The sequence below is a fragment of the Clupea harengus genome, chromosome 5, assembly GCF_900700415.2.
Source record: "Clupea harengus chromosome 5, Ch_v2.0.2, whole genome shotgun sequence".
Lineage (NCBI taxonomy): Eukaryota > Metazoa > Chordata > Actinopteri > Clupeiformes > Clupeidae > Clupea > Clupea harengus.
Window position 1 is genome coordinate 6815891 of NC_045156.1, and position 12729 is coordinate 6828619.

General features: G+C 47.4%; 1 protein-coding gene across 1 annotated transcript in view; it reads right to left on the reverse strand.

Moving 5' to 3' along the window:
* The window catches only part of ptprga (protein tyrosine phosphatase receptor type Ga), a 204527-nt gene that overhangs the window by 148695 nt on the left and 43103 nt on the right, over positions 1-12729 (reverse strand). Inside the window, exon 3 of the mRNA XM_031567522.2 lies at positions 9590-9694. Within this exon, the coding sequence (XP_031423382.1) occupies positions 9590-9694 (105 nt within the window). The remainder of the gene's footprint in view (positions 1-9589; positions 9695-12729) is intronic.

Here is a 12729-nt window from a genome sequence, read left to right on the forward strand (position 1 = left end):
TGAGTGTAGAGTAAGCAAGTTATGGGGGCTTGTTTTCTGGATGCTTTTAAAGCGCGTCCATTTCCGCTGCACAGCAGAAGTGCTCCTCAAGTGGGAGACTCCTCTCAGGGTGTGAGTCAGCCGCACCAGAGGCCTTTTTAGTGGGAAACAAACAGCATCTCTGAGCAGCTATTAATTAATTTGCATGTAGATGAACAGCCCTCCCTAAATCTACAAAGGGATAATGAGCAGATATCTTGTAAGAGAACAATAAGCCGGCGCCGTCGGCAAGCTAATCTAATTAGCTCAAATGTTTATACAGCATTTATTAACGTCTTATTATCTATGCTTCGCCTGACAGCATCCACCACCACCACCACAGCTCCTCTGGAGGACCACCCAGCCTAAGGGACAAGAGCGCGTGCGAGGGTGGGGGCGACTCCTGCTGAATGCCCAGCACACACACAACAAGCGGGGAGCAGGACACCGGAGATGTGCCACCAAGCCGTAAATACTTCAGCCTTTCCCCTCCACTGCATTTGCCTGCCTTGCCCCTCTCCCCCTCCACACACACACACACACACACACACACACACACACACACACACACACACACACACACACACACACACACACACACACACACACACACACACACACACACACACACACACACACACACACACACACACACAAACGCGCGCTTGCTCGCTGCTGAATACCAACACAGCCCTGGGTCTGTTTGTCTAGCACTGGGGATAGAGAGGAATCTCTGCGCATTCCACGGGCCAGGGAAAGAAGCAGTGGAGAGGGGGGGGGGGGGGAGAGAGAAACAGAGGGGGACAGAGAGAGGAAGGAGTATATTTACATTCCAAATATATCAGCCATTCTTCATTCGAGGAGGCTTGGCCTTTTTCAAGAGCAGGGGGCATGAGGGACAGTCAGAATCAGAAATAAAACACACAGGAAACAAACCAAAATGGAAAACGAGGTGAGGGGGGGAGGCCCACAACAAAAGGGCTGGTTTCACTAAGCAGAATAGAGAAACAGATCAGTGAGGCATCCGAGAGAAGCCGTCTGCTTTCACCACCCCCTCCCCCGTCCCCCGTCCCCGCCGCCCCCCCCTCTCTCCCCCCTATTGCCACCTCCATCATCCTGCGTCAGGTGAAATGAATAGTGGCCGCGGCTCGCGGCGACAGGGCCTGTGGCTGATCTCATAGCTGCGCCGCCGCCGCCCCGGCTCTCAATGTGACCTACATGGTTAATTTGTGAGAGCTGCGGCTACCTCACGCCACCCCGGCTCTCCGTCGCCATCGCACCACCGCCACCACCACCACCACTTCCTCTGCCACGGCCGCTCCAGATGAAATGCGCCTCGGGGTCAGAGTCTAAAATGGAGAGATTACTCAAACAGCACAAAGTCATATTCAATTACTGGAGCGGGTTATTGGCTGTACAGTAAATTGCACAATTACTGCGGATACAGTGGCAGATGTGCCGGTCCATTTGCAAACACTGGTGCGGGGACTGTGCTGTCAGCAGTCCTGGGTCATTCTATTAGAGGAGCCTCATGATGGGGCTGCCCTCCTGCTGTGATGCATACTTAAACCGACGTCGACCCTTTACTGCTGGGGGGAAAGAAGAGGAGCGTTTAAGATGGAATAAAGGGAGAAATTATTGGGGGCGAAGTGTGGGGGGGGGGGGGGGGGCATAAATCTGTTTTTCTTCTTCTTCTCAGTCTAATGTATTTCACCACGTCTCTCACCTTAGCTCGTGTTTAACAGCCGTCACACTGGAAGATCTGTACATGCGTTTGCAATTTTCGAATGTGTTTTGCGCACCCACAGGCAGGGAACACGACTGGACTTCAGGAAGCGCATCGCTTGTCATTGTCACACTGGGGGGTGTGGGTGGGGGTGGGGGGGGGGGGGGGGGGGATGGTTGCCTAGCAAGACATGGGGATGTGATGTGGGTCTTACAAATAAAGTCCGAGGAATCACACACTGTGCAGAGCTCAAAGAGAGAGAGAGAGCCTGACAGAAAGACGGAGACAAATGCAGAGGTCGAAACTGAGATGGAGAGAGAGAGAGAGAGAGACAGGCCAGGAGCGAGCGGTCCACCATGCGCAGCATGACAAGTTGTACCTGAGTCACAGAGGAAAGAGGGAGGAAGGAAATAAAGGATGAAAATAAAACCCAAACACCTCCAAGAACGCAATAAAAAGGCTGTCTCATTAGCATTGGCCGCACCAGGTCTCCTCAGGGTTGCTTTTGTTTTTTCATTCCACCGTGCACCCTTAAAGAACGACCCCCCTTTCCCCGTTCTCTGTAAACATCCAGCTGCCTGTCTACCCTGTCTACCCCCCCCCCCCCCCCACACCACGACTCGGAGAATGAGAAGTAATTACTTGTTAAAGGGAGAGAAACGTGGAGCATTAAGAATTCAGCTGTCCACTCCTATCCATCTATCCATTTCATCAATGGGTCTCGCGTATTAAAATGAATGGTCTAATCATTGTAAAATGTGCCTGTCAAAAATATCACACATAACTGTGAAAGTTCTGCCTGCCTTTGTGTGTGCCATGGGCAACTAGAGTGAAATCACTCAGGAAGCTTAAGTCCTGAAAGATGAAAAAAAAAAAACATTCCATATTTCAAGAAATAATGGTCAGTGTATTAAGTCCAGGATTTTTTTTACGAACATGACATTTTTCATCATTATGACTACAGAAAAACGCTTTTGAATTTTTTATTCTGCTACATTTTCAAAGCGTTCAATTCCACTCAAAGCCAAATGAAGCTTTTATTTTTGTTAAACTGTCATGATAACCATCCCCTGGTAGGCCAAGACTACACCATGACTCTTCAGGTCTCTCGTCCACGGATGTAATGCTTTACTTAGGCTGAAGTTTTCTACCATTGATGCACCAAGTGCATCTGAGTTCAATCTAGTTTTTCTTCCAAACAGGGGGTGACTGACAATTTGTGTGACAAATATGAGAAACGAAACGTAGATTTAAAAAGATGACAGGTGACTGGAGAAAGGAATGGTGAAACAGCCCAGCGCTGAGAGGGAAGGAGAAATGTTCAATCGCTGTGGTCGCTAAACCGAAATTCATTACACATACTTGGATGATCTTGCGGCGTTTGATTCAAAGTCTACGGATATTCACAGTCAAGCCAGGAGGACTCGGGTGCGCGCAGAAATACTTCTGAATAGTTTCCTAAGCTCTAATGCAGATGAGGCCGTATCATCTATTTCCATCTCCTACTACTTTCGGAACAAAGTGCCTCTCAACATGCCGAGTGCTTCCCTTTCACACGTGGCACCTAATGTGAAATTGGCAATGTGGACCGCTATGAAAAGGACAGGATGGTACATTCTCTATCTTTTAAATTATGGCTCATCCTCCATTAATACCAGTGCTTCAGAGGCCACAATGGCTTTAAAATTAATATCCAATGAAAGAAACAGGGTCTAGCATGTGATAATGCCAATGGGGTAATGATTTTTCTGAGGTGGATAAGTAAAACTTTTCCTGAGCGAAGAGAAAAAAAAAATTGCTTGATATGAACTTCTGGGCTTACAGCACATACCTCAGTTTGACAGATGGAAAAGATATTGATCTTGAAATCATGACTCACAAAAACAGAAGGCAAAAAGAAACCTCTGAAAGCCCACAGGCGATGAAAAAGTCATGCATGATATATTTTGGATAAGGCAAATTATATATTTTTTTTTAAATGTTGATAGGAGTATCACAACAACTCGGATGAGAGATGCTTGAGATGCTTCTGTCATTCTCTCTCTCTCCCTCCCCCCCCCCCCCCCACCCCTTCCCCTAATTCAATCAGCTCATTCAAATGCTCTCATCACAAAATTTTCCACACTTGTAAGTGAAGCGATCCGCCCCTGTAAGCTAAATTACTTTCCTTCTGAGATGCGATCATGACATACTCCTTTCAGGGGCGTCTGTGGAGTAAACCATATTTTCCAGAGATATGAATTAATCAATTATCAAATCAATTTATTTCAGAGCGAAAGCGATAAAAATGGATGAAGAAAAACACTCTCTGCAGCATCATTCATACACCATTAGTGCTGTATGCCAGAACTTGAGTTTAAAGCTTTCAAAAATGAACTAGAAATCGCAACAGAATGTGAAGAAATAACCATTTTGATGTAATGCCAAAAACACCCATGCACTGCGTTGCCCATGCTAACCAGCTAGAGCCACTCTGGCCTCTTGTAATACTACTTTGAACCTCAAGAGGCGCTTATAAGTCACTGTAGCAAAAACAGGAAGGCAAAGCAAGAGTGCAGTCATGGCCATAAGCCCACACAGTCAGGAATAGTTTTCAACCTCTAAAATCTTATTTCTGAGGCTTAATTAATAACAATTATTTGACAGAAAGTGTTAATTTGAGGATAAATGGAGTGCTGGATTGAATTTTACAAACAGATCCAAGTAGGCATGTCTATCCTGTAGTTCGTATCGACAAGTACATTTACATTTACATTTAGTCATTTAGCAGACGCTTTTGTCCAAAGCGACGTACAAGGGAGAGAACAGTCAAGCTAAGAGCAATAAAAAGCATGGTGTAACAATAAATACTACTTTACATGAGAATTAGAAAACAACGATCTAGAAAAAAGGAAAAAGAAGTGCAGGAATGTAACTGCTGAAGTGCAAGTTAAGCGCTAGTCAGGTGCCAGTTAGGAAGGGAGGTGCTCTCTGAAGAGTTGGGTCTTCAAAAGCTTCTTGAAGGTAGAGAGGGACGCCCCTGCTCTGGTAGTACTAGGCAGTTCGTTCCACCAACGTGGAACTACAAATGAGCTCAATAACAAGCAGTAATCGGTTAACTCTGTGACTATCAAGCTAGCTCAAAAGCTCGACCTACAGAAGTCTGTTTGCCTCCACTAAATGAAAGTTACATATAAATATAAATTGATGTTGATGTTGACATTAATGGTAGCCTAGATATAGATGTTTTCATGCTACACGTAGCCTTCAACCTCTCCCACCTTGGTCAAACCTTTTGTTTACTTCTGCGAAGGGAGAGGAGGTAGGGGGGTACATAGAAATACTCTTCTCCCAATCTGCTTGGAGTGAGGAGTAAGAAGTAATTTAACTTGCCAGCTGACAGCTAATCAAGCTTACATATAGCATAATAAACAAAACAGGCTACAAAATCTGGTTCTGCTTTGATCCTTAATACATGTGGAATGTAAGCACAGGTCTATGGAAGCGTGAAAGTCTTTCTCCAGTAAGTTACTACTACTGACTAATGACATTTTACTTTGAGTCACACGAGGCAAACCAGACAAAGTCGGCGACACGACAAGGTGAGCTGCTGGGACATGGATTCCCAGAGCGGGTGCAGGTGTTACTTCAGTGAGTGAGAGCTCTCTTCATGGCATCTCCATCTTCTGTTACTTTAATTAAAAGTGCCTTAAGGACAGAACTTCAATCAAGTGAGCGCTACGCCGCTAGTGCAATACTGCTAATGAAGGCAAGGCAAGTTTATTTATAAAGCACATTTCATACACAAAGGCAAGAGAAGAGCAGAAGGAACAGCCAAAGGAAAGATAAAGACAAGTGAAGAGATACAAATGTAATGAAAAGAAAGTAAAGAACATACAAAGTATATAAAAATAGAATAAAAACATGATTAAAAGAATGTCAAAGTACATAAAACAGAATAAAAACATTGTGGAAGTAGCCCCGACTGTGTGTTTATCTCTTTCAGAAGACTGAATAGAGAACCATAGAGCAATAGACCAAACGGAATCCATAATTGAATTCTTAATAGAGCCCAATACAGTCCAATAGCCGTTTTCAGATAAATGCCCGAAACGGAGTTTAGCTCGAGACTAGAGCCTTAATAGGCCCACCAATCTCTTTCAGAACACCAAATAGAGAACCACGGAGCAATAGCCCGAATAGAATCCTTAAAAGAATCCACAATAGAGCCTGATATAGCCATTTTCGGAGAAAGGCCTGAGATAGAGCTTAGCCTGAGAATAGCCAAAATAGAAGCCCGCCAATAGGGCTTAGCCCCCGAGACGTCACTTCCCTGTTGGGAATTACTAGAGGTCAGCTTCCAGAATTATAGCATGCATTATAACAGCTCTAAAGAACATACAAAAACAGAATAAATAAAAAAGTAAATAATTAAAAAGTAGAGTGCATTAGATCAAATAAAAAGATAAACAACAACTGAGAAGAGTTTGGTCTTAAGTCTAGAATTGAAACTGGGTACAATTAGAGGACCTTTAGTGTCATCAGAGAGTTGGTTCCAGAGCTGATCAGCACAGCAGTTGAAGGCTGCTTCACCATCTTTAGTTCTACAGTAGGCATCACCAACACATTTTTCTCCAGTGATCTGAGAGGTCTAGCAGGTGTGTACAGCAGAAAGAGAGGTAATTTGGTCCCGTCCCATTTAGTGATTTATAACAAGCAGCAGAGCTTTACAGTCAATTCTGTAACTTACTGGAAGCCAGCGGAAGGACTTAAGTATTGGAGTAATGTGGTCAGTTATTTTCATTTTCTTAAGAACTCTGGCAGCTGCATTCTGTACAAGCTGAAGCTTTGTGATGGTCTTTTTGGGAAGGCCTGTGAAAAGACCATTGCAGTAGTCAACCCTACAGGAGATCTAAATCTAAATAATTTTTTGACACAAGGCCTCTATGTTTCTGGTTAAAAGCTGATTTACTTTGCCATCACATGTTTGTTAATAAAAGGCTATATCCACAGAGAGACAGAATTAAAGCCGAGATTAGAAAAGGAGACATACAGCGAAGATGCACCTGCACTTGTGCCTCTATCTGCAAACACCCACACAATCTTGTGACATCTAGGCAGTAGACTAATTAGTGTCTATGCGGCTGAGATGTGCACTGTGTGTATTAGGCTGCCTTGTAAATTATACTTTGGAAGTCATCAATAGGGTGTGTGTGTGTGTGTGTGTGTGTGTGTGCGTGTGTGTGTGTGTGTGTGTCCTATAAAGGACATCTCTGCCGTGGGTGATAACCCTAGTTAATATTTACTGTTGAACACAAGCTGAAAGGGGGTAAACAGAGGAGAGCGTGAGAGAGGTAAACAGAGACAGTCAAATGTGCAAGTGATCCCTGTAATCCTGCAAACAAATGCCAAAGCAAGTCAGCTAACGGTGTGTGTGTGTGTGTGTTCATGTGTGTGTGTGTGTATGTGTGTGTGTGTGTGTATGCATGTATCTGCGTGTGTGTGTGTGTGTTTGAGAGAGGCAGAGAGAAAGACAACAGACAGACAGAGCAGTGTAAATGTGTGTGAGTGTGTGTGTGTGTGTGTGTGTGTGTGTGTGTATGCTTGAGAGAGACAGAGAGACAGACAGACAGACAGACAGACAGAGCAGTGTAAATGTGTGTGAGTGTGTGTGTGTGTTTGAGAGAGACAGAGAGAAAGACAACAAACAGACAGAGCAGTGTAAATGTGTGTGAGTGTGTACAGACATGTAATGCCTCACACTGAATACAAAGCCAATGTCACTTTAAACTAAGAGCTGAAAAAATAACTTTCAACAAGAAACTTCATATCCTTCCATTTTAGTGTCAGACAGGCTAGAAAACTTCATCAAATGGTAAATTGACTGCATTTATATAGCGCTTTTCTACTCATAGAGCACTCAAAGCGCTTGACAGATGAATGCCTCAGACATCTACCATACACTGATGGCAGAGGCTACTATCTCAGTTGCCAACCTGCAAACCTGCAAACCTGCGGCTGCAGGTTCGGTGTCTTGCTCAAGAACACTTCGACACTTCCTTTTAGTCTCCTCTATCCCCTGCTTACAGATGCAAAGAAAATTCCTCTCCCTCTCTCCCGGCACTCCCAGTCACAGACTTCTGCAGCACCACTGCCGCCGCCACCGCCCTCTCCTCGAGACCCAACAGACGGTCCTCTCATCCAACCTGTCCCGTGCACCAATCAGGCGACAGAAGGCCAGTGAAGCATCACCAGCATCATAACCAGGACTTTACACTCTCTGTGACAAGCTCCCACAGGGGCTGAGAGCATCCTCTCCTGGGGTGTGTGTGTGCGAAGGGGGGGGGGGGGGGGGTAGGAGGAGGAGGAGGAGGATGATGGCTTGTGGTGGAAACTGCAGAGGAAGCAGCTTTTGTGTTTGCATGACCGGCTGCTCTGCCAGTGCCAGGAGGTGTGTGGCGGAAAGAGAGGAGGAGGAAGAGGAGGAGGCTGCAGTAGGTGGAGGCGGCAGGCGACAGGAGAAGGGACTTTGAGAAGTGGCCCTGGAGATTATTCAACATCAGCTGCTGCCTCGCCGCTCAGATGAAAGGCTCGCTCTCAAGTCAGCACATTCACACACTGGCTTTCAGCTGTGTGTGTGTTTCCTGGCTTACGAACAAATTTCCATACATACATGCATACATACATACATACATACATACAGACACAGACATTCTTGCTGTCGTGCACATGCATACTGTGAGGGCCATCAAACGTTGTTGTGATAAATAATTGCCTGTCAAGGAGAGATGGCACATCAGCAGAACGAGTGCTTTGACAATGACGCGGTCCTTTGATCTAGAAGTGATTGCAGGTCTATTTTAATGATCTACGACTCTTGCGCAACAGGAAGCACAGTGAATTGGGATTGTGTTTTCAAGTGCTCGGACACAATGTACAGACTGTGTCTTTTGTATACGTCTTTTACACAGGCACCTTGAAGAAAAAAAACCTACAATAGTATGTGCTTTATGTAACCAAAAATAAAATAAGAAATATAAAAAGAGGAGCAGTTCATGACTCCCCTCTTGTCAATACTACAGAAAGAAAAACAGGTCAGGGAGGCAGAATAGGGCATGTTCTACAGGCCGGCTGCTTTGATATTTTTAACAGTATAGATCGTCCGCCCAATATGCACTGGATTGCATCACACCCTTATATAAGCACGCTCATCACGAGGCACCTACTACAGGCCTGGTCATGAATCCCAGCATCATTACCCAGAAACCGAGAGCAATACTCCCCCACAGATACACACCCCCCCCCCCCCCACACACACACACACACACACACACACACACACACACACACACAGTCAGAATCCAAAGCTTTTCAATGCAACGATGGCACACAATTACAACAGACACGGGGTGCGGGAAATATTTAAATAAAGAAAATAAAGATCATTTATTGCCCGCGGCTCGGTAGCACAGTAAAAGATTAATGCGGCTCTTTGGCAAATATCGCTCAGAGGGACAACAGAAGTCACTTTTTCAGCACAGAAACATTCGTTAAATAAAAAAGGCCCAGAGAGTCCCCCAGGCGAGGCCTCTAAAGAGCAGGAAGGGGCGAGGGGTGGGGGAGGGGGAGGAAGAGGAAGAGAGTTGAGGAGGAGGAGGAGGAGGAGGAGTAGGAGGGGGGGGGGGGGGTTGCTGGACAGTGGAAAATGGGAGAGGGAGGGATGGAGGGGGAGGGGGGGGGAGTTGTTGGACCCAAAATAACCACATGTCCGTGGGGGTCGTGGGAAGCCCTGGTGGGTTTAGGATGGAGGGAGGGGCTAGACATTGGGTTAGGGTGGGGGGGGGTGCCTGCGTGAGGCTCACTCACCTGAGTAGGCCCAGTAGGGCTCCTCGACCGCCCTCCTGTGTCTGGTCGCGGCCGCAGAGGCATGCTCCCCTCCCGGCGAGGACCCCAGCTGACCTGCTGCCAAGGCTGCACAGGGAGAGCGAGAGAGAGGAGGAAAGAGAGAGAGAAGAGGCAGAATGTCAGATAGCTGGCTGAGAGCTGCTCAGAGATGATGAGCTGCACACACCGCCCAGTGCGCTCGTGTGTGTGTGTGTGTGTGTGTGTGTGTGTTTGTTCATGTCTGAGTGCGCACATAGACCAAGTGAAACGGATGGCGGCCCCGACAGTCAATGATCTCTGGCTACATCGAGTCATTAAGCCCGAGAAAACACACACTCATGAAAAATAGAAACATGCTATAGGAGAAGTAATGCAGGAGAGAGAGAGAGAGACAGTGTGTGTGTGTTTGTGTTTGTGTGCGTAAGGGAAAGAGCTTACATGTTAGACGTGTTTATGACCTGGCTGTTCTGGGATTGGTTTCCACGGCGCCTGATTAAAAATACATGGCGGGCTAAATAAATAAGCGAAGCCTGGTCGGCCAGGGTGAGTGGCAGACTAAACTGCTAAGTGCCGTGGCATGAGGCCGGGAGCGGCCACTGGCAGCTGGTCTGCAGCAGGAGAGTCCCAGGCCAGTGGCACGGTAGCGGCAGCATGATGGGACAGCTGGAGGAAAGAGCCAAAGGCCTGGGAGACTGAAGGGAGGGGACCGAGGCAGGCTATGGGAGACCCCCCCCACAAAATTGGTCAGATGCAATCACACTGGCCCAGCTCTGACTACAGGGGCCTTCGGATAGGATTGCAGAAGAAAAAGGTAGAGTGTGTGGGCATGTCTCTCTTTCTGTGAATGTGTGTGTGTGTGTGTGTGTGTGTGTGTGTGTGTGTTTGTGTGTGTGTGTGTGTGTGTGTGTCAGCAGGGGGGGGGGGGTTCTTTTCTTCTGAGCTGCCTTTCACCGGGCTACCCAGCAAATGCACTTTGGCAGGACCTGGGGGTGACTGCCGTTTCCGATTGCATCCGACCCCGAAACTGGCCACCCACGACTACAGGGGACGAGGCGAGGAGCAGGTAAGATGGCGTGGGCCCCGAGTGAGTCACAAAGAGATGCTTCAGACTCGCACACACACCCCCCTCCCCCCAACCTCTGTTTGTCCACTCTCTGACAGCGCTCAGTAGTAACAAGGACACTTGGTCACACGGACGTCCATCACAACATAATAAAATTTGGAGCGCTTGCTCACGAGGGGCCTGGCGGGCAAGTACATTTTGATGTAAACAATGGGTGACTTTTTGTTTCAATGACAAACTGATTTTCTTTGCCTTCTTTTAATTCTTGGGGATATAGGCCTGAGCACACCCGTGAATGTCAATGAAGGGGCATTCTATGGCTTTTCTATGAATTACATTATCGATTCCCAATACTCTTTCAACAGAAAATGCAATTATGTAATGCCACACCCATGCACTAGCCAGCACAGCCCCCTTCAAAATCCCCCCGGCCCCCCTCAATCTCTCTCTCTACACCCACCCCCCCCCCCCCCCTCTCTAACAACCGGTCTTGCACTTGGCTCCTCAGCTCAACTTCTGCTACAGCTGAACAGCTTGTCCTGATGGCTCAGCTTGTTGTTGAGGCCCGAGTGCTGTGCAGTGTTGCGCTGGAGTGGAGTGGATCAGATCTGAAATGAGCTCATCTCATTTTCCGGCACGAGCGGGTCGTCGCCTCTGCTCGGCTCCACCGCCCCCGACGTGCCTCTCTCTTCATTCGGTGGCCAACGGGGCACGGCAGGGAGATGGGCCTCCTTGCAGGTCTGCCCGTTAAGGCACTGCTGAAGTCTCGGTGTGTGCCAGGGGGTCAACAGACGACTGCCATGGCTGTGCCCCCATGCCCCCGCGGCAGAATATTAATTTCTTAAAGAGCGACGGCGGGGGAGAGACCAGCAGGAGGGACAAAAGAGGACGGAGGTCGGGGAGGGAGGGAGGAGTGGATGGCAGGATGAGAGACTAGAGAAGAGGAGAGGGCTTTGCCAGGCCCCCCTCTCCAACCCGCACGCACAATTGCTGTACAATGGCCAGTGGGGAGGAGGGGGTGGCGTCTCCCTGTGCCAAGCCAGCGGGCTCTTACAGTGACAGTTGTTGAGGCGCTGGGATGGGCAGCACGCTGCCTGGCAACGGCTCAGCTGGAGCGGGCCGAGAGGAAGGAGGAACAGAGGAGCACTGTGGGTCGAGAGGAAGAGAGGGCAACGCTTGACTGGTGGAGCCGCTCACTATGAAGGCCAGTGGAAGCTAATACAGAGGAGGGGAAAAAATGAAATAAATAAGAAAAGGAAACCATATCGCTCCCAGAGCGCAGGTCATACTGAAGACTTTTTGTGATTTTTTTTTTTTAAGAAAGGCTAGCCTCTATATCGCTATGACATTGCGGGTGCATGTTAAGGGTAGAGCGTTTTTTTTCTGTATTTTTTTTTTTAAGATACAGACACATGTACTCTTAACTCAGTACACACACACACACACACACACACACACACACACACACACACACACACACACAAAACACACAAACACACATCTAAAACACACACACAGACCTAAAACACACTTGAGCACACACTTCTTGATTGCTTCATTTCTGCCGTATATGGGGCAGGCTAAAAACAAAAATGGGTTTGACACGGTCTAGCCCTCCATTAAAAGGTTCTGAGGAGAGAAGCTACAACTGAGAGAGACCCATTCCTCAGCAGCTGAGCAGATGAGGGGGGGAAAGAGAGAAAGAAAGAAATAAAGGAAGAAAGAAAAAAATAAAAGAGAGAGAGAGAGAGAGAGAGAGAGAGAGAGAGGAGAGAGAGATGCTACCACAGTGATGAGCGTCTTCAGCCTTTACCTAGAATGACCTACAACCAGCAGCATACCCAGCCAGTTCCCCCTTCCACACAGCCACTGCTTCGGCCCTCAACCCTGTCAAACTCAATCAGTATCTCTGCAGCCCAATATGCGCAAAGCACATTCACACACACAGGAACACACACACACACACACACACACACACACACACACACACACACACACACACACTAGCCATCACCCTCAAATACACACAAACCGGATCAAACACATACAAACGCACACA